The following is a 22,488-nucleotide window of genomic DNA, read 5'->3' as shown; positions in this document are numbered from 1 at the left end:
TGAATTTCTGATGCAAAATGAAAACATATGTAAATCAGACACTTGCAGGAACGAAGGTTTCAAAGTTTATCCTACTACCGTATATATATCAAAGTACTTCCAGTGCATAGTTGCTTGTAATACACTTTTGCAAGCTTCACACCTTAATGTGTTTTGCAAGCACTGGTACACGTACTAACAGGTAAAAAGAACTGTTAACCCATATGCAAAAAGCAAGCATTTGAAAACTGCTATTTATAGCCAGTTAATCATAAAAGTCAACACAATGGTGCCACATAAACCTTCAACAAGCAGCAAGAAATCGAAACTGGACTCCAATTTTATTTCAATGTAACTTTAAAACAAGTGTTGCAAGCTATATATATAGAGCATTTGAATTTATTCATCATAATCTGTCACAGCACCAACACATACAGTTGGGCAGCAAGTCACACCATTTCAATAGAAAACAAGTGGCCCTAATGGCTTTGCTATGCATTTAGACACTGGTAAAGCTACGTTTGTGATTAAACTGCAGCTGAATCATATCGCTCAATAATTAGCATAAACTGCTCATCTAACAGAAAATATACTTTTTGAGTCAATTTAGTAAAAATATAGCTCAAAGATAATTTTTTTTTTATGAACAGGGTGTGCATGAACTAACCATAGTTTAAAAAACAAAAAAATGTAAAAAGTTGTTTATTTTTCTTCTTTACAACAAGTTTTGTTTTTCTAACAAATCTGGACAAACGTTTTTATTAAAAAAATAACATAACAAAAATAAAAGCTGTGAGTATTTTATTGTGATATGCAACTTCTGTTCAAGCAGCACACTTCTGCTAAATACAAGTCTGACCGAAACTATTCTACTAGCATTGGCCTTTTGCCTAAAATACTTGACATTTAAATATCTCCACTAAATATCATTAAAGCATTTTGCGCAATTACTATCATAACAAAGAATGTCCACAATGCAATGCCAGAGGCTGTTAGGCATGTAAGGGAGAAACAGATTTCTTTGGCTGCTGAGTGCTAATCACCAACAGCTAACTATCTGGGCACAACTCTCTGAAGCGATTTAAAATTTGGAAGTAGTAGAATGTCGCAAAAAAGCTTCTGCTAGTATGGTTTCCCGTCCTTTGCATGTGAGCAATATCTGCTGCTGCTTTGGCGGGGCAGAAATCGATCACTCATCATGACGTTACCTAACCGCAAAGAGATTTCATTTGAACGCAAAACCGCAAATTCGGTGGCACACACCGTTCGTAATATTTGCCGTTAAGAACACAACGTACTGTCCTATGCTCTGAATTTGAAACTAGGCTGACTTGTAGACGAGTAACAGACAGAGGACGCATCAAAAATCAAACGCACGAGTTGAGCAACGCGAACGTGTATAAACAAAAACCAAACAAAAAGTGCGTTACACACACGAGTGTGTGTGTGTGTGCAAAAAGTCACTATTGATATAAAGCACCGGGTCAATAATACTACGCGGTGCGAGGTGGCGTGCCGCTCAATCACAAACCGACACGAGCGTCGTCACAGCCACATCATCCAGACAAAGGAAGCCACCGTTGGAAAGGATAACAATAATGTCAAGCTGGTAGGATTGTGTGTTGATATATTTAAGTTTCTACATGTACAACTGTTGAAGACCATCAACACGTTTTGTCACATTATTGTATAGACTAGTGCACGACTGGCGGCACAAAGTTTTTTTTACCATCAACAATGCATGGATACTTCGTTTGGCAACGTTCAAAGTACAAGAAGGTGTGTGGGTCATGCATGATGGCTACAGCTGCGGTGCATGCAAACGATATGAACTTCTCTCAATAAACCAATCCAAACTTCCGTTCTGCATCACCACTGTTTTCTTAGAAATTGCAGTGCAAGCCAGTCATTAAACCATTCCAAAGCTTGCACTGCATGCAGCAAACTTGCGATGCAAATTATACTTATTTTTTTACACCACTCTAGACACAAATCAGACTTCTTTTTATCGGCGCAATTAGTGATCAAACATTATGTGTCTGACGGAGACAACCTCTTCTGAACCTTAATCAGGACAGTTTCACAAACTTACAGAGAACTTGAACAACTGCCACAGGCCCGGTCACCAAGTTAGACACTTTGAAGTTCTCACTTGTAGTTTAGGCTACATTCACGAAGTGCTCTGTGCTACGCAGGCAGAGAATCGGACGATCAAAGATATGAGCTAAGAGTAAAGGGCACAAGAAAAAAACACAAAAAAAAACGAAAAGCTATTCTATAAACCAGCTGACTGAATATTCGTTCAACATCTTGAATTGAATGCATTGCAAACAAGTGCACGCAGCTCAGATATAAAAATATGCGTCCATGCATAGGGTTAATTTAGCATATAAAAGCAAAAGTAAGAGGTTTTTCAGATACTGACGAAAGGTCTCAACGTTCTATCCAAGATTGCTTGAAGTCAAATTACTACTGGTTTCATTTCTAAACCACCCTACGATTTCGCGAAGCTCCATGAATAGCTACTTCACGAGTGGCCTATTCTAAGTAGCACTTGTGGCGAAACAAATCAGTAAAGCCAATGATTAGGGTACCATGAAATGTATTGCCAGTACAATGAAAATGAAGCTCAAACAAAAAGCAACTTTTGAAACTCAAAAAGATAATTTTAAAAAGTTCAACAGTCAAGACGGTTACGTCTTGCAAACATGAACTTTGTAATTATACTCTGACTGACCATTAGCCATATCGGTTGAACAAAATGCGAAACAAACAGTCCCAACAAAGCTGTGTTAGAGTGTGCACTGTTTGTACACAACCATGATTTACCAGCCAATCAATTCAAGTTAAACCTGTTAAAGATACTTCGAACACCTTACACCGAAAAGCTTAATTGATGCACATTGCACATTTACAAACTGACAATTAACAATTTTTCCTCTAACTTTATCCAGCGCTATCAGGCCGCACAAGGCCGCTGATTAATTGCTTCTTTTACCTTGCTTGGTCTCAGTTTAGTCATACCAATAAGTGCAGTGTGATAATTAGTTGTTTAAAAAAAACGGTGGCGATAATGAGCTTGTGGAGTCACAAGGAATGGCGGCGCAAAAGTGAAAACAAGGTCTACGGGACGGAAACGATTCTAAAATCACAATACTGTACTGTATATAGATGTTATTGTTCTTAACTTCTATAGAAGGGTGACAGTTGTTTCTTATCTTAATAAACAAACACAAGTCACCACGCACTGCTGCAAAACCTCATCTAAACGCGGCAATTGTCTAGACCAGTGTAGACATCTCAGCTACCAAATAAAATTTTGCATCGGAAAACTCATATTCACATTGTTTAAATTGCGTCTTTTGATTCAACAGTACGGTTAAACGCATCTCTAAAAGAATAGCTGTGAATAGCATCACCGTTCACTACGCAACTGAATAATTTCTGTCGACAAGGTTTCAACTCTTTTTTGAACAGATGGTGTGCAGCTGGTTTTGCAACAATCCTTGTCTAATCTCTGTGAAACTGCGTGCTTGATGAATGGGAGTGCACTGTGGATTACTTTACGACCTAAAAAGACTGTTCACTTCTTCACTGGCTTGTAAAGCATTCACTAAAATGATTATGAGGTCTCTCAAATTACTTTGGCCACAGGCGGTTGCAGCCAATACACATGCGACTTCTAAAGCAATTATGACATGGTTGGTACAACTGCCAAGTCTGTATGGGCTATTCAACATTACGCAATGCAGCAGTGCAACAACAACAAAAATACTGAACTGCAATATAGACTGGGACCAAGAAAGATGCATTTGGTTTACAACAACTGGCTTGAAGGTCGTCACCAAAATGAAATACAATATCTTTTAAAATGAAAAACAAACAGTTGAACATCAATAGGTCAGTGTAGAAATTATTGCAATTGCAACTCAACTGGCCAAAGCATTTCGATGCACCATGATACAATGTTAAGTCAAACGAAATGGTGTTTTCTGAACCAGTTTATATTGACGTTTTACCATATTAGCTCCAAGGAGCATATATTATTTACCAGTTATTAGCTATAGTATGTATCTTCCAATAGAATGCAAAAACACAATGTGAAAATATTATTCAAATTCCTAAATAGAGCCGTCTGAGTGCGAGCAGAAAAAGTCTGAAACAAGTTTTTAATTTAGTATATATATATATAATCATAAGCTCTATGGTGCTGTTATATAAGTAAACAGAACTTATTGAAAAGATCACTTGTACGTACACAATTACATGTAAATTTTGAGCAACAAACTAACTTCACAGAAAAGACAGATCGTGATTTGAATTACTGTACATTTAAAAAATCATTTTTATGATATCAAACAGAGAATTTTATTTATAGTTGTCCATCACACTTTTGTACGTTTTTGTTTACAGGAAATAAAAATATTATGGAGCAGACATGTAGTTGTATATATTTCATAGTAAACAATAAAAAACACTTATATATTCATTGCAATGTTGGAATATATATTATCATGAACATTTTCCCTTTTCAATTTTACATTTGGGCTAAGCGCCATAAACACCTGTCCAATAATGGATCACTTTGTTCTAGCTTCAACGCAACTCACTACATTAGCACAAAATATCCATGGTGAGCAAGATTACTAAACTGAACCCACAGGTTAACTGGCACAACTCGAGGCAACCACGCTAACTCAACTAACCATTAATTTGCAAACACTGAAAAAGTGGTTTTCTTTCGGTTTCCAAATTTTCTAGATAAAAAGCTATGTGAAATCAACTGATATATGTCGCTAGTTCGCCGGTAATAGATACAAAATATTTTATGACTCACTAAAACTGTATAACTTTGACATTACAAGTGCTGGCACTAGCAAGAAATTACTACTACGTTGAGCACACCCACGCCTTTCAAAAGACAAGATAGTTAACAGAGCAGTCACGCTGGCATGCTGGTAACTAGACCGGAAAACGAAGTGAAGGAAAAAAGGCATAACAAAGAAGCTGGCCAACAGACTTCTTGTTCGTCAGCATTGAACAAAAATCTCCAATCAAATTGGGCCTTTGAAGCTCCAGCAAAGCGAGAAAAAATGCGATACTTCGGTGGTGGCAGAGATGTCTTTTGTTTCGCTAATCACTAAAACGTTAATCTTTACCGCAGCGAATTTAATAGAAATCGAAACAACAATTCTGCTAAAGGCTTCGGATATCTCACTGCTAATCGTAAAGCAAACAAGGCAAATCATCCCAAATAGCGAGAGCATGCTATTTGTACCTTGTTTCAATACATAAATTGCTCACTCCATATGCATAACACGTATTTTCTCAACGCTTCCTGTAATTGATTCTTCTTGCTAAACATATTTTTCGTGACAAAAACGCTGACTACATGATAAACTCAGTCACAAAAAATAATTGGCGATCAGACAAAACCATACTTCACCAAAGCATCATGCAACGTCTAACAAATTACTTTACTGAAATCGGTAAATTTACCACAGCAAAATATCATCAAAACGATTATATTTGAGCGGTGCACAGAGCACAACAAAAAGCAAAGTTTGTCTTTCAAAGCATTGAAGCTTACACAACACATGAAGCATAACACGTGTATACTGTATAACACACACACACAAAGAATTTCTTTGCTTATTGTTTTTGTTTCTGGAGTGAAGCAAAATTCAGCACAAATGACGGAGTTTGGGATTGTTACATATTATTATCGCCCCACTTCATGCTGCATTTAAACCGCATCATCAATGGCCGATTCGAACTCAGAGAAAAAATCAGACGTTTTTTAACAGTGATTTGCCCTCTTAATTCAACATCTGCAGACGTTGAAACAAGGAAAAAACGACTGATTTGCTGCCTAGAAAGGCTGGTGCACTGATTGAAAACCACGAATACATAATGATAAAATTTTCATCACATCCGCCATTCGACACACTATTCCCTGTTTCGAAGAAGCAATCTTTCTGGCGTCAGCACAAGGCTAACTGCTCACGACAAAACAGCAGGCATTGCGTTTCGCTAACCATACAGGTGTAGCCTCCACGCTAGAGTGCAGCAAGAATTGGCAGCGACACGTGTGTCTATTGCTATCAAATCTTGCATCACTCGAATGCCGAAAAACACTATTCCCCACCACAGCATTGGCCACTCAGTCAGCACATCTAAAGTTCTAAACGTACAAGTATACAAACATTAGATACCAGCTATAGTTAAAACTACGTCTTTACATCAAACTGTGAAGTAGCGTCCTTACGGTCCATGGATGAGGGATCTCAACGGCTCATCAATAAAAACTCAAATCATCGCTTTAAATTAGTTCATCGCTACTAGTAACGAGTCTTTAAAACAAATTCATTTTTGTCAACTGACCTTCCGGCTATGTTAATGGGCAACAACCTTAATAAACTTTTATATGTTATCTCCAACGTGGCCCATATCGTGTTAGTATGCTTGGCCTCCATATGAGGCACAAGAATACCATCTTTACACTTTCTTTCATTGGGGTACTACTTAGAAATAAAGCTACATGCTTTGATTAAAGTCTGAGATGAAAATTAATGTTTTCGTGAAACTTAAATGCTGAGAAATGGAAGCGCCTGGTAAGCAACACTGTGTAAAATAAACTGATGGCAGCACTTTCTCATAAGCCTGAATCACACGTACTGTTATCACGTTTCCAAACAAAATGACAGCAAATCCATGGTTTGTTGTTAGTTTCTTGTCAGAAAATTAGTATAAATCTTAATGTTAAAATTTGAAAGCTTGAAGTGACACGGAAAAGAATGCCATGCCAATAAAGCATCTTGCATTCGACAAGTAGTTATCGGATGTCAAATTGTGAAATTTGTGACTTACCATGGATAGGCACTGAAGTGGTTGTAGACAATTCCAAAACCAAATAAAAATGGTGAATCCTGTTAAAGTAAATTAATAAAATTGATGCAGATACAGTGCTTTACAAAATCTACATGTAATGGGGTAAAAAATATATAAACGTTACACTGTAACACATGATACAAACTAATCAACAAATAAATAGATACAGCGAGATGGAGAATACGAGTGAAGGCAATCGCTGCAAGGAAAGGATCGGCCAACCTCGCTAGTGAGGACAAAAACGAATTTGGATGATGATGGAACAACGGTCAAGATAAAAAAACATTTTCGATGCACTATCAGTATCTCACTACATCAGTACTTCTTAGAGCAGAGCGACAAAGATATGACTCAACATCAACACTGTTGATGGCTCCCAAGACGTAAGATAACAAACATTGTGATACATTAAATATTTCATTGAAAAAAATATATGTGGATCAAAGGTATGTTGTAAAGATCACATGTGAAATATTGTAAATGTTGTTCCTATCATTTTCGTTCACTGCATCCAATAAACAACTTGTTTTAGGGCCGTAAAATGAAGAGGTTTGTAGTTACTCTGCAACAGAGAGCAAGGGTTGAACTGCGACTGCAGCTGACCAATAAAATTGCTCACAACAAAACGCATTAAAGTCAAAATACTTTCACATGAGAGTACCTTCCAGTAGTCTTTTTGCAATCGGAAGTACTTGCTGTATGCAGATAATGCTGTAAAAAGAAAAAAAATGTCACTAATAAGCAAACTCTTAAATGGAAGGAACGACAGTAAATATAATTGCGAAAAATGTACTGTTTTGTAATGGATAGAGTAGGACTAGGAGTATAGTTTTTAAATGTATTGATAGGTTGTAAATGAGATTTGAGCAGAAAAGTTTTGCAGTTGAATTGATATTTTATAAAAAATCGACAATTACCTATGGACTACGATATGGGATCTCTTCTTTATAACACTATATCTTGTAGCAAGAAACAACAAAGCAATATGACTACCCCTAAACACAGCAGTGTAACTTTACTATAAAGCTTACACCGCACTTTCAGCACAAAACACTATACTACACTACTACAGTTGACCTTAATAATATATAACACAAGATTCAAATTAAAGGTGATGATTTGGTTTCTCGTGCAACCTTCATGGCTGCTTCGTGCATAAATGCAGCAATCTCTGTCCCTGCAGCTTGCAAGTGAAAAAAAAATTAAACTAGCAATGACCAAATACAGTCTGTCATTTCAATAGCATTAGCATGAAAACAATCTCGAACCGCTTTCTGCAAAAGCGGGTATGCTTCTATCAGACGAAATCAACGTATTAAACAAAAAATTACAGTGCAGTAAACTGTGCTGATGAGCGGAGTCCGGAATTAGACTGAACTACTGGGCAAAACTCAAACGTAAAAAATCAACCCCACTTTGCAGGGTAGTAATGTAATGTGGAGAAGGCAATGGTAGTGCAGATGCAGTACTTCGAGGAAATTGAAAAGAGGAACCAGATTGTGCTAGGTCAACATGATTGCGTGTTGCGTTCTTCGCCCCAGCCCAGAAAGAGTTACCGTTTCCAAAAAATAAACCAACGTTCTTAGCCGTTACATTTAAAAGGTCAGTTTGAGATTTTAGTTAATCAATGACTATTCAAGGCAAGTAATCCCAAACTCACATCCACTGTTGGCTTAGCAAACAAGCAATAAATAAAAAAATGTCACAGTGGGGCTAACCAATTTGCTGTTTTTTTGTGCATGGAATTTGAATACCAAAACAGGCTGTTTCGGGTAGTGAATCTGAACTTCTGAATATGATATTAGCAAACAAGCAATAAATAAAAAAATGTCACAGTGGGGCTAACCAATTTGCTGTTTTTTTTTGTGCATGGATTTTGAATACCAAAACAGGCTGTTTCGGGTAGTGAATCTGAACTTCTGAATATGATATTTTTGCGAGTTTTTAGGCACAATACGAATATCTTACAAGTTCTGATATGACACTGGCTGAGTATGGAGTTAGTACCAGTTCAACAGTTCAACAAAAATGGGTCACCACAGGGTCAACACTATTAGCTGTGCCTTTGTGCCACCCCTCTCCCCACACTTACACACAACAACTAGTAAAGTACAAACAGTAGAAAAGATTAATAGAGAACAATAGAAGAAGCAAAAAGCGACAACAGGAATGGATAATAACAGTCAGAAAAGTGGAAACAATTCTTAGTTGGAACGAAAGTGTAGAAGTGTGATTGCAAAACACTTATATTTTTTCCAAAACTTTCAAATTTTTGGTTGCATTTTTTACACATGAATGCAGTGGCCTACTGGGTAGTTAGTACCGGAAGAGCAAATAACTGAACTGCCACAGGAAAGCTGGCAGTGGTAACTTTAATTAATGCAAACACAAATTATATTGATACTTCTATTGACAAAGAAAGAGTGTCAAGTTATGCCAGCAACAACTGGGCCTTATATTTTCTATGGTTTTGTAGTTTCTACAGTTTTTTTTATCATGGAATTAGTATCGAAATGTGGTCAGAGCCTTAATTCAGTTCTTTTTGTGTATTGGCACAAACAACTTGTTACAACAGTGCATTGATGTAAAACATGCATTGCAGAATAAACTTATATTTTTTTTTGCAAAATATTGATTATTTTTACTCATATAATGATATCCAACACCTGCGGTGGCTTGAGAAAACGTGAGATCACATTCGAATTTAGTACCTCAAATTGACCCAAAATCAGTTGGGATCAGGGTAAAAAATAGGTATTTTGTTGTTTATACCTAGTGTATATTATAATGCCATGAATTCACCAGTTCTATCCAACGATATAATTGAGACAACATGCAACTGCCACTTGCCTTTGTTGTAGTCTTCCTGTAACAAATTAAGATGTCCCAGCTTGCAATAAACAGATGGATCAACTTCTTTTTTCACACTAGATGTCACCAAACTTTCGTAGTGGGATATGCCCTATATAAACAATGTAATACATTAATATGTATAGCTTAATGGATCTCTGAAAAAAAACAACTGCACCTGAGCAAACATTAACAATAATAGTTATTTTGCAATAACTTTTATTTTTTTCCAATAGAAAAAAACAACTTATATTATATATATAAATATTGTTAAGATTGAGATATTTTACAAACGCGAAACGAAACATGTAGCTTTTTTTGCAATATTCATCTGATTATGTGGCAATCAGAAGATTAAACCGAACGAACTACAGATACTCCGTGCTGATAAAAATAGTAGTATAATGTATATAGATGTCACAACATATGTTGTAAATGATGCTCCTTCATCAATCTTTCCAGTAGATCGTTTTGTTTACGCTAATCAACTGCTGTAGTCAAAGCAACAATGCAGAAAGAAGTTCTACCTTGCTGTCAGCAGTTCAGCAAAAAGACTGAGCTGCGAGCGTGCACTGGAACACTTGAGGATTTCGCTAACATGCTACGCAATGCAACAAAGAGAGGGTGTGTCCACATTTTGCACACCCATACATTAAAAGTGAAAAAAGGACAACGCGGAAGAGACCTCGAAGAAAAAAATACGCTTACGTGCAGCTGTTGGTATTCAAAGGAAGGAAGTCAAAATACAGCTAGCCCGATAGCGACATTAGCGGTTGATATTATAAGTTGGCCGAACGCGAGCATCAGAAGCTGTGACCTCAACCTTGTCAGACAAAACCATGAATTTGGCTAAATGAGTGCCCTTTGACGTTCAATGAACGAAAAGTAATTGAAACAAGAGCAGCAAAAACTCATACAAATGAACATCTGGCGCATTTTGACAAATGTCAAAATCACGCTGCCAAGAAACTTTTTGTTTAATTATACAAACGCTTATAAAACAAACATAGTTATTCACCAAACGCTCTCGGTTTATGCCATTTTATATGCGGTAGCTGGAAAATTGCCAATCTAAGCTACTACAAGTCAAACGAGAGAAGAAAAAGCTGGAAAAAAATACACCAAAATATATTTATATAAATTGCGGCTGATAACACATTTATCATTTTAACCATAACTAAAAAATCGCATCCAAACGCAAACCCCACAAACTTCCAATCCTCTAAAAAGCAGAAAAATAAACCATGAAAAACTATATGTCTTTCTGCAGACGATTGCAGCAAGAATTGACAGCGGTGTTGCGCCGATGAGGTCGAAAAATGCGGTGATGGTTAGCTACACCTACGTAGTTAGTTACACGGTGATGGTTAGCAAATCGCAAATTGCTTGCTGTTGTAGCGAGTGCAGCTTTGTACTGACTGTCAGGAAGAACACATCTTTCTATATGAAAACTTAGTTGCCACTGACGCAGCTTGAAAAAGTTATGTTTTGTCTGTAATTTCTAATCTTCATCTCAGTTCATTGTTTTGAAATCTCAGGAAACTTGCAGAATCAGAAAAGGAAACAGAAAAGGCATAACCTATGAAATATAAAAAAGTATAAAACCCCTTCTTATGTTAAAAGTTGTGTTAAAAAAAACAATGCACTACGGTACGGTACCTTTGTTTTTGTGCAGTCACTGCAATAAAAAAAATTAGTTCTTTTGGTTTTATGCAAACACTTCTACTTTGGCAGTCATTAAATAAATAGAAATCTTATGACAATTAAGAGAGATCTCATTCTCAGGGTTTCTAATTCGGTTCTGAAGTTCCCACTTCATGCAAAACAAATAAAATTACTAAGAAATACAGTTTTCTTGGTCCAAAATGGATGCGAAGCAAGTCTAAACAATAACTTTTATTGATTAATATCTCAAAAACACCATATAAAAAAGTTCTCATCTGAAGCCCAAAGAATGATAAAAAAAATTTTCAGGGTGGTTACTGATTACGCTTGATTGCAAGCTTGTTTGTGACCCTTCCCATAAGAAACAAGATGCACAAAAGAACAACACCTGGAGGATGTAATGACGACAAACACAATTAAGAAATTCTGGTTGCGCAAGGTCATGTTTGAGATAGGTGGAACTAAGTGAAAGCATTTTTCGTTGTGACAAACCCTTCTTTTCAATAATTGGGGCAAGAAACACAACATTCAAATAGAGAAAAAACATTTCAATTTTTAACTACATGCAAAATTTGTGTCCCAATGCAGGTTCTACACTTTCAGACGAATTGGACATTGGAGAAAAACTGCCATTTCGACAAAGTACGGTACCTTAAACTCACCCTAGATAGGTAATGCACTAATGCACACATACCACCATTTGATGCTACCATGCAAAAACTACTATCTTGTGCTGCATTAAACCAATGCTTAGAAGACTAAAGCTGGGGAGGGCTGATACAGGGAGACATTGGATATGTACAGCAGCTAACTGTACACCTTATTTGTTCGTCTGTCAAGTGATGTAATGTACTCAGCTTAGGGTTCGGTGTTGCCGTGTTTACTGTCAACATCAACATGCCACAAACAATACCATGCATCCATGATGCCTGCATCAAACACTATAGGGTCACATCTGGATTCTTGTAGGTGTCTAACTCACTGATCTGGTATACAAGTGAGCACTGGAGACAAACCATCTTCACCACAAAGTTTATGTTATTTCAATTGAGCTTTCTTGTTGATTAAAATTAAGATGCCAATCAACATCTTGAAGTAAAAAAAGAAAGAAAAAAGACCCAAGTAGCTCAAACAACATGAAGTTCTACGAAACATTTCCCATAAAGACAAACTTAATCTTTATATACAAATAATACATCATTTTACCTCACCAACATGTCTGCAAGAATGGAACAAAAATATAATACCCACTACAATAAGTCACATAGCAGCACACAAATAAACAGTTAAACAAAAAAGGCAATATAGCCAGGTGTGGCCAGCAGAAAAGTGCTAATTTTGAATGGTGTGCGGCCCATAAAACGAGTTTTTAATTTGGTTTAGACTGGTAGGCTACGTGCAAGCAATTTTTAATTTATCTCCTTCGCGTTGCAAAACCTTTACCGGAGTCCAATTTGTTATCTATAGTATTACCTATATACTTATGACGTGTAACAATGCTCCAGCGAGTTTGTGCAAAGCGTTGCCAAACTTGCAGTTTTTCCTGAAATTTGGACTTGATTTTTATGTTTGCATATATTTTTTTTTTAGTTTGCGGGTTGCTCGTTTTGGGCTTGTTTTTTGCCAGTCTAACAAGATCGCATAAAGTGTTTTATATCATAAACAAATTACAACTTTGGAAAGCTCACATACAAACAGGAAATCTGTTCCACTTTCCTACTTTGAGAGACCGTGGAATGCATCCTGAGTAGAAAACTGAATTTGCAGACCACCTTCAAATGTTGCATGAATTTTTGGCTCATTTCAAAGATTTCAAATCTGATGAACATTTGTTTGATACGTTATCTTCATGATTCAACACAGACATTGACAAACCAGCTGGTATACACTATATTATACAACTTTAACTGATTGATCTCCAGGAAAAGACTGATTTGACAACAAAGTATAATGAAAATGAATCTTGGCGATTTTACCAAAATCAACTCAATCTACATAACTTTTTACATTTAAAATTTATAGCTTCAAAAATGGCTAGTTTCAATAACGAATTTGTACAAACAATTTTTTTTCTAAAATGAGTGTCATGAAATCCTCCTATAGTCGTCGTCGTCGGCTCCAGCTCGTGTCCGAGCATTGGTTTTGTCTTCAAATTGAATTTGGTTTTGGATGGTGATGTCGTATGTGGCTTTGGAGGCCCAGTCTATGATGGAAAAGACGTGGGCAAAAGTCACATTGTATGGAGGGTGAGGGACGTGGTAGTTTTAGCTTTTCTTTTCTATAGTATAGTCCTATAGTAGATCAGTTCTAAGAGACGAACACTTGAAAAATGGACTTCAAATTGCAAGCACTTTACAGTTAAAGAAAACTAGGAAAAAGATATCGGGGGAAAAAATTCAGATGGAAATTTCTCACTGAATTTGATTAAAGTCAGTGTGACAATAAATTTGAATAGCAGTTTTCTTCAGAAATTTATGAATCTTAACTTATTCTTTCTGCAAGAAGATAACCTTTAATAATGACATAAGATTAATAACAGAAAGAAACTATTTCTTGTGCCTACTCTACACTCTGCAGCTACTAGAAAGCATAGCCTATGTTAAATAAACGTGCGGACGGCGGTTTCACTCAGTTAGTTATATCTGGCCCTTCTGTAAAAAAGGCACAGTGCACAAACTGCACATGCACACCCCTGCCTTAAAAGTTTTACAGTGCGTACTCATGTAATAGTTATTTGGGCTAACATTATCATGTCTTTAGCTACCATGGCCAGTGGCCACAAAACCAAATACTAACATACAGGAAATAAAACAAAACAAAGAAAATGTAAATGATAAACAAAAATAATAGCCTAATGGAGGATGGGAGGATGTGGTGTTTGTATGTCCAAATTAATTTCACAGGTTTTAGTTTTAACATACAGATGTCAGTGTAACAATAAGATAAGAAAACAAAAGAGCAAATTAAAGAAACCGATGTCAAACAGACGTCGTTTCAATGACAGCACTGCAGTTATATCTATCCCAACTCCGCACATTACACAGCAGCCTATGATAAGTAATGTTTAAAATTTCCACATGCACAACAAAACCTAGTAGTTTCAGAGCTACAACCAGAACCAACTTAGTAGCTCTCAAACCCTAGTTGTGTAAATCAATTTTAGTAATTATTTAACTAAAATTGTGATGTTACACTACGGGACACCTGAAACAACCATCAATTTACCCATTTTTCTGCGATCAGCATTTCTTCCTCAGTTAGCCTTTAACATTAAATTTTTAGCGGCAAATGTGTGTATGGCTTTATTTGTGTCAAGAGCGATAATCTAAGAACGTTGAAATAATTTAAATTAAACTGAATCTCTACAATGTTTAGTATGTTACGCTACAGGACACATTTTCCTTGCATTATTTTAATTCAAAACAAACGAACGAATTCAAGAACAAAACGAAAAATTAACAGCAACTTATGTATATATCAAATAACATTCTGTGTTGGTCAGTATGTATGCAGTTGCATTTATGTACTTGTAAAGGCATGTATACTAAGTTCTGATATTTGCTTTCAGGTAAACTGTAAATAATCCTTCCAAGACCTGCCATCAGCTCAGGCTCCACTGTTTCAGCCAAAATATCCTTTAGGTTTATCACTTCAATATCATCATCCTCTGGATATTGATAGCGATTAGGTCCACACGATGTTAGATACTTAACTCGTATCCTTCCTTCAGATTTACGGAATGGCCCGTTTCGGCGAGTCCGATTCGGCGAGTCCGATTCGACTAGTCCGATTCGGCGAGTTCCCTATTCGGCGAGAGCCTTTTTCGGCGAGTGCCCTATTCGGCGAGTTTTTGAAATTTTTAAAAGGAAATTATCGGGTACCCTAGCCTAATTGCAATTGCCGTTTTTACATCGTTTTAACGTCGCTAAACGTTGAAATCGTGCAGAAAGGAATAAAAATAAAATGTTTGAACTATTAAATTAAAATTCGTCATGTCAGTTCAGTTATTTTTATTTTTGACCATCATATAAAAAACAATACACGTCAACATAGCAAAGGTAGAAGCGACAAAACGCGAACGTTAAAACGTGCTTGAATTCGTCATGTCAGTTCAGTTATTTTTATTTTTGACCATCATATCAAAAACAATAAACGTCAACATAGCAAAGGTAGAAGCGACAAAACGCGAACGTTAAAACGTGCTTGAATTCGTCATGTCAGTTCAGTTGTTTATCTTTCTGATCATGATATCAAAAACAATTCACGTCAACATAGCAAAGGTGTAGAAAAAGGTAAAAGCGACAAAACGCGAACGTTAAAACGTGCTTGTGACCGAAGTAAGTTATTGAGTTGAAAGAAATTTGGCAAGGTCGCATCACCTTCAGAAAAATTTAAGATATGAAGGAAAAATAAAACAAAGAAAATGTTACAAAAAAAATAATGTTTATGTCTATTAGGTAGTACTTTTGAATAGTTAAAATCATAGGCGCCTAACTATTTTTTTGGCCGTGGTGGCGAAAGCGTGTTTCATCAGCAGCAACGTAAATTCAGCGAAATGTCACGCAGATGGATGACGTAATTACTGTATGTCGTCACACTAGGATTGCTTTTATTGCCACACTCGGAGTTATCGCTACGTTCGACCTACCGTTAATTATTATAAACAAAGCTCGACCAAAACACATGCTATGCGTCTGCGTTGGCTAGCGGTTGATGGATTGCGACTCTTTAAGCTAAGCGCAACATAAAGTTTAGCAACAAACTAGATTTATTAGCATGAAACAAGAGACGAAAAGGTTTACTAAAAGGTATACTGTAAATGGAATGAAAATACTAATTTGATCATATGCTTGAAAATATACCTGTTGAAAGCAAAATCATTCATGTTTACAGCAATACAACAGCACGTCACCTTTAATAAATTTAAAAGTTGCTGACATTCGTAAACAGCCCTTGAAAAATAGTTACAGAGAGACGTTTGATTAAGTTTTCGACTTGATATTGCTTCCTTTTCACTACAATATCGCAACTTATGGCTGACCAGCTTTCAAGTTCCAATTCGCTGTAATACGCCCGTTTTCGTGTTGCAAATGAAACAAAAGATGCGCATATTCCCCGCCTTTGATCGGGTTTCTATGGCAACGGACGTGTGTGCGCCATGCAGTTTGCGCGAGGCCGTTGTTGTGTTGATTATGCCGCTTGTGCGACTGTGGGCAGTGCGGTTTATACCAGCCCTTGTTACGTTGGTTAGTGGTAACCTCGGGCCGAGACTTCAAGTTCATTTTCAAAGCAACCGATTCACTGCCGCGACAATTCTCTGTAGAGGTTTCAACTTTTGAAAGCGACAGCGAGGCTGTTTGCAAGCGCATTATGTTAAACGCACGCTGCGTCAACGTAGCAAATTATGTTGTTTTTGGGTGCATTCAACATCTGATGACATTGAATCGACGCAAAATGGTAGATTTTTGCTATGTCACAGGCAGCAAAATCAGTCATTTTTACATTGATGCAACGTCTGCAGACGTTAAATCAACGTAAAAATGACCGATTTTTTGTCTGGGGTGGGATTTGTAGCATCGCTACTCGTTCTAGTGATTATTTACTGCGAAGCTGTTGCGGTTTGCATTTAAAAATGTTTTCCTGCTGCCGATCGCTAGTTCATGTATTGTTTTATGTATCAAAACTATCAATGCAGCATAAAAAGTTGCTCCCACGCGGAAATATGCGTGGGGGCCTGGCCCCCACGGCGTAGGCGCCTATGGTTAAAATGATTAGTTTGGATCAACAAATGTGTGACCTACACTCCTACAGCTTAGATTGAAAGGAAATTATCGGGTAGGCTACCGTAGCCTAGTTATCCCAACCAGCAAAAATTTGTTCCAAGAACCCAGTTAGCCTAACAGTTCATTTTTACATTGTAGTAACAGAATGAAAAGGCTAACCAAATGTGTGGCCTATCGTTTTAACGTCGCTAAACGTTGAAATCGTGTAGAAAAGGGTGCTTTTGCTGACTAGGATACGTTGAAACTGAGAAACATTCACAGAAGCCCTACGATACGTTGCATTTTTAAGATAATGTATTCAGACGTTGAATCAATGTACAAATGAAATGTTATGCTAAATGGGTTCTTGGAACAAATCGTAGAGTTTCTGTGAATGTTTCTCAGTTTCAAAGTATCCTAGTCAGCAAAAGCTCCCTTTTCTACACGATTTCAACGTTTAGCGACGTTAACACGATAGGCCACACATTTGTTTAGCCTTTTCATTCTGTTACTACAATGTAAAAATGAACTGTGTTTTTGGAACAATTTTTTGCTGGTTGGGATAACTAGGCTACGGTACCCGATAATTTCCTTTCAATCCAAGCTGTAGGCCACACATTTGTTGGTCCAAACTAATCATTTTAACTATTCAAAAGTACTAACTTATAGACATAAACATGATCTATTTTATTTTTTTTTTGTAACATTTTCTTTGTTTTATTTTTCCTTCATATCTTAAATTTTTCTGAAAGTGTTGCGACCGTGCCAAATTTCTTTCAACTGAATAACTTACTTCGGTCACAAGCACGTTTTAACGTTCGTGTTTTGTCGCTTCTACCTTTTTCTACACCTTTGCTATGTTGACGTGTATTGTTTTTGATATCATGATCAGAAAGAAAAACAACTGAACTGACATGACGAATTCAAGCACGTTTTAACGTTCGCGTTTTGTCGCTTTTACCTTTGCTATGTTGACGTGTATTGTTTTTCATATGATGGTCAGAAATAAAAACAAACGAACTGACATGACGAATTTTAATTTAATATCATAGTTCAAACATTTTATTTTTATTCCTTTCTGCACGATTTCAACGTTTAGCGACGTTAAAACGATGTAAAAACGCCAATTATAATTAGGCTACGTACCCGATAATTTCCTTTCAAAAATTTCAAAAACTCGCCGAATAGGGCACTCGCCGAAAAGGGCTCTCGCCGAATAGGGAACTCGCCGAATCGGACTAGTCGAATCGGACTCGCCGAATCGGACTCGCCGAATAGTAGCAGACCCCAGATTTAAGGTGTGTCAAAACCTTCCCTACACAGAAATATTTGTCATAAATTACCGCAACCCATGAGTTTTCAATTTCATCATCTTTGTCTCTTTCATTTTGAAAATCGACAAGAGATAATTTAGAATTGGTTCTTGCTGTTCCAATGTTATTTGATGGGCTTTTCTAATTTCATCCAAGGCAGGTTCTGCATCAAATTTTCCCTTCCACTCCTCTTTCTTTATTGTTTCTGTAATTTCATCTTTAGTAGTTTTTATGATTTTGATTTTAGAATTTTTATTGACCTGGGCAGCTATCACAAAAGAATCTACGTCATTTAGGGAGCAAGTCTTTTAGGCGCAGACAGTTAGGCGCCGGCCAAATAGGCGCCGGTCAAATAGGCGCGCACACTGTGGCGTCAGGATATTTAGGTGCGGAGCACAGCGGCGCCCGTTCATTTAGGTGCTATTCCTAGTAAAGTCTACAGATGCTTGGCAAGTAGGGCAATGCTTTTCACACAAAATGTTATATTGAACAGAAAAATATGTCATGGCTTCCGTGGGTGAAGCTGCTTAAACCGACAAAGCTTTTCACATAAAATATCATATTGAACAGAAACATATATTGTTTTTTTAATGCGTATGATCGGCATTTATTTGTTGTTAGTCCAGGTTTGCGTCGGTGAAAGCTTTATCAATGAATTATTCAAGTTTCTGAACATGAATGAGTTCACTTTTAGTTAAGTCACATAATAACTACACCAAACATCAGTAAAAAATATACCGTGGCCTATATTCAAGCTGGTGGTAGGCTTGAGTGAAGAGTAACTCAGTTTTCCGTCAAAACTTTGACTAGGTTTTGCCAAAACTGAGCTGATACAATCTGCAGGCTTTACTAGGAATAGCACCTAAATGAACGAGCGCCGCAGTGCTCTGCACCTAAATATCCTGACGCCACAGTGTGGGCACCTATTTGACTGGCGCCTAACTGTCTGCGCCTAAAAGACGTGGACCCATCATTTACGATAATTCGTCTGAATATGACAAGTTCATAAACCGCCCGCTTCATACTACCACCAAGTTCTCGTAATTTTCTTTTTCTCGGTGATTGCAGAAGTGCTTTTCTCGTTCTTGAAATAGCCTTATTCCTTGCAGAATCTACCTTATATTGCAATGTCGCTGTTATTGGTATTGCCATCTTTTCTGAATTATGCTCATTTGAATTTTTTGTTTTCCTCTGTTTTGCTTTCCTTATCCTTTCATACTCTCTCCTCTGTTCTCTCAGTTTATGCTGTTCATCCGTATCAAGTGTTGACTCCTTTATTTTTCTCTTGCTCGACTGTATTTCTGGACTTCAAATTTCTAGTCTTTTTTTAACTTTTCTAGGTCTGCCGCCTTCTTCTTTTCACAACATTTTTTTACCCTATCTGCCCCTGAAGTAGGCATTGTTGTCTAAAACATAAAAATATTGTTAATTTAATGATTCTGGTTCGATTAAAATCATTCCAAGTTTTTAACTAAAATTCATATCTAGAGTGCAAATGTAAATATTGTGTTGAAGGTCATGTTACACTACGGGACATAACAAATTGTTACACTACGGGACACAATTATTTCTCATTATTCAAGGCAGTAGGTTTTTTTTCAAATCTGTTAACTTTGTTACACAAAGGTATAACTAGTATGCTTGTTACACTGCAATTTTGTTTTTTCTCTAACCGAGTTATATTTAGAAATACAATGAAATTTGTGAAAAAAATCAACATTTTGTTACACTGCGGGACATCAGAGTTAGGTTGATTTTGGGAACCATAATAAGATGTTATGATATAACACCGGTGCAAGTTAAAAAAAGAAGCTGCAAATACATTAGTTTGTGTCACTGTAGCCCAAAAAATATTTAACTTTACTCAAAAATTGACCGCTAGGCGCTATATCACTTGGCGAAAACGGGGCATTTTGTGCAACATACTCAACAACATTTCCTCATTGGTAAATAAGGCTAAAAATTTGTGTTCAGAATGTAAAAATTCGAAAAATAAAGTACACAGTGTGAAACTGTAAAGCAACACTATTCCAAAAATGTATAATTTGACAACTTTCAAAAATTCACCAACTTTCCTCTCCCATATGATTTTGCCCATATATGTTGTACAGTTGGCTAAAATGATATGTTGTACAGTATGTACTACGTAGTCGTACCCTGTCAAAGAAAATTGCCGTAGTTCTTTACAACTTAAATGATTTTGAAAGCTTTTGCTATCCAGTATCGTAAATCTTTCTTGTTGCACTTTCGTTGGCGTTAAAAAGTTGTTTATGAAAAATTAGTGGTCCACGGCCCAAAAAAATTTCGCAAACCGTGGTCTGTCGCCCAAAAAAGTTTGGGAAACCCTGCTCTAGATAAACACTTGTGTTCAGAGGTTGACCTAGTAAAAGAACTACTACGAGAGCCAGGAGTCCATGGTTTTGTTAAATAATCTCATACAGTGGAAAAACAGATCTTGTGAACTTTGAAAGTTGTAAACTAATACAACGCATCCAATTTACAATAACTGGAAGACAGGGCGTAGGTATTTCAAACACCAAACCACAAAATTGAAAAACATAAATAAAATCCAATTACTAAACACCATCAAATATAAACAGTGGTACGGTATTCTTCTTGGCAAAGTCAATTTGATCAACTTAGAATAACAACTGAGCCCACATTGCTAATATACCTATGATGCAGTATTGCAGTATTATATACAAAACACATCCATGAACCTCATTTGCACATCAACATGCCGGATAAGTGGTGTGGAATGTGGATCATTGCCACATAGCCTACAACATTTTACGGTATGCATAAACTAATTTCATTTTAGACTTACAATAGGCAACAAGCAAGTGGGCTGTTACAATACAACCCTTGTGTGCACAACCGTGAGTCTTTTGTAACCTAAGTGGTGTATTAATGTCCTTGTCTCTACTTTGGTTTAGTTCTCAAAGCTGCTTTCTTTAGCACCTGGGATAAAAACAGATTTTAGGATGAAAGATGTGATCATCCCAATGACATCATAACTTTCAATGTAATTTCAACAGAAATTTCAAAAAAAACTTTTGTTTCTCAAATTAAAACGATTCAAATTATTGCATATTTGTCTTAGCTCAAACGACATGGATTTGTTGGGGTTTTAGCATACCACCATCAATCACCATCTCCGCTTGCAGCAGACTGCACATCAACATGGGTTATCTGTATTTATGAGTCACGGTTTTGTATTAGCTTGCCCCGCATCACCAATTTCAGTTCGGTTCATGTCTGGATTTTTGCAAATAAATGTAGAAACCAATAAATGTGTAGTTTAAAAATATAAGAAAAAATTGGAATGAAATGGAAGATTTCAGTGATGGAATGTAATGTAAAGTGATACAAAAAATGATGTAAAACTAACCTAATACCAACATTGATATCATTACAGAAAGTAAAACTCCATAAACGTTACAACTAGGCCTACTGTACATACTCTCAATACTTTTATGTGCTTTGGAGCATAGACAGATACTAGCCTACCACATGTTGGTCATACACTACAGTCAATCTCAATACCTACTACGACCGAAAACAACAAACCAACTTGGGTATAAGCCTCTAGAATACAGACTACAGAGTTCATCAAGACTTGCATCTCACAAGTTCATATGTTTCTTATTTAAGTAGTCGTCATATCCATGCTTAAGCCGAGTGGTTGAAAACTTAGATTGAGTGGACAGGAAGGCAAGGAAGCCTATCTTTGTGTGACTAGTTACTAGTTAGATAGAATTTGGTTATAAATACTGTTTTCTTGTCGTATTCACACCAGGCTTACACCTGATGGTAGAAGATTTAGATTTAAAGTGAACGGGAAGGCAAGAAAGCCAATCTTCATGTCCATCTTCAGGCAATTAGGTGTCTTGCCAAAGACACAGCTGCATGCTCTTGAGCGGTATTGAACCGACGACCTTTCAATTGCCATTGCAGGGCTCTCATCACTCTGCTATGCAGCCGACTTATTGTTAATATTACATCACAGAAGGTTTCTGAAGAGAACT

The 22,488-nt window shown here is 36.7% G+C and overlaps 1 protein-coding gene across 1 annotated transcript in view; it reads right to left on the bottom strand.

Annotated features, from left to right (window-relative positions):
• LOC145787948 (histone demethylase UTY-like) overlaps positions 1-22,488 on the bottom strand; it is a 45,767-nt gene that overhangs the window by 15,430 nt on the left and 7,849 nt on the right. The window contains exons 3-5 of the mRNA XM_082599790.1: positions 9,721-9,832; positions 7,532-7,581; positions 6,850-6,908 (exon numbers count right to left, since the gene is read on the bottom strand). Of these exons, the coding sequence (XP_082455916.1) occupies positions 6,850-6,908; positions 7,532-7,581; positions 9,721-9,832 (221 nt within the window). The remainder of the gene's footprint in view (positions 1-6,849; positions 6,909-7,531; positions 7,582-9,720; positions 9,833-22,488) is intronic.

Source organism: Aplidium turbinatum, chromosome 2 (assembly GCF_918807975.1).
Source record: "Aplidium turbinatum chromosome 2, kaAplTurb1.1, whole genome shotgun sequence".
Taxonomy (NCBI): Eukaryota; Metazoa; Chordata; class Ascidiacea; order Aplousobranchia; family Polyclinidae; genus Aplidium; species Aplidium turbinatum.
This window is presented reverse-complemented; position numbering and strand designations above follow the sequence as displayed.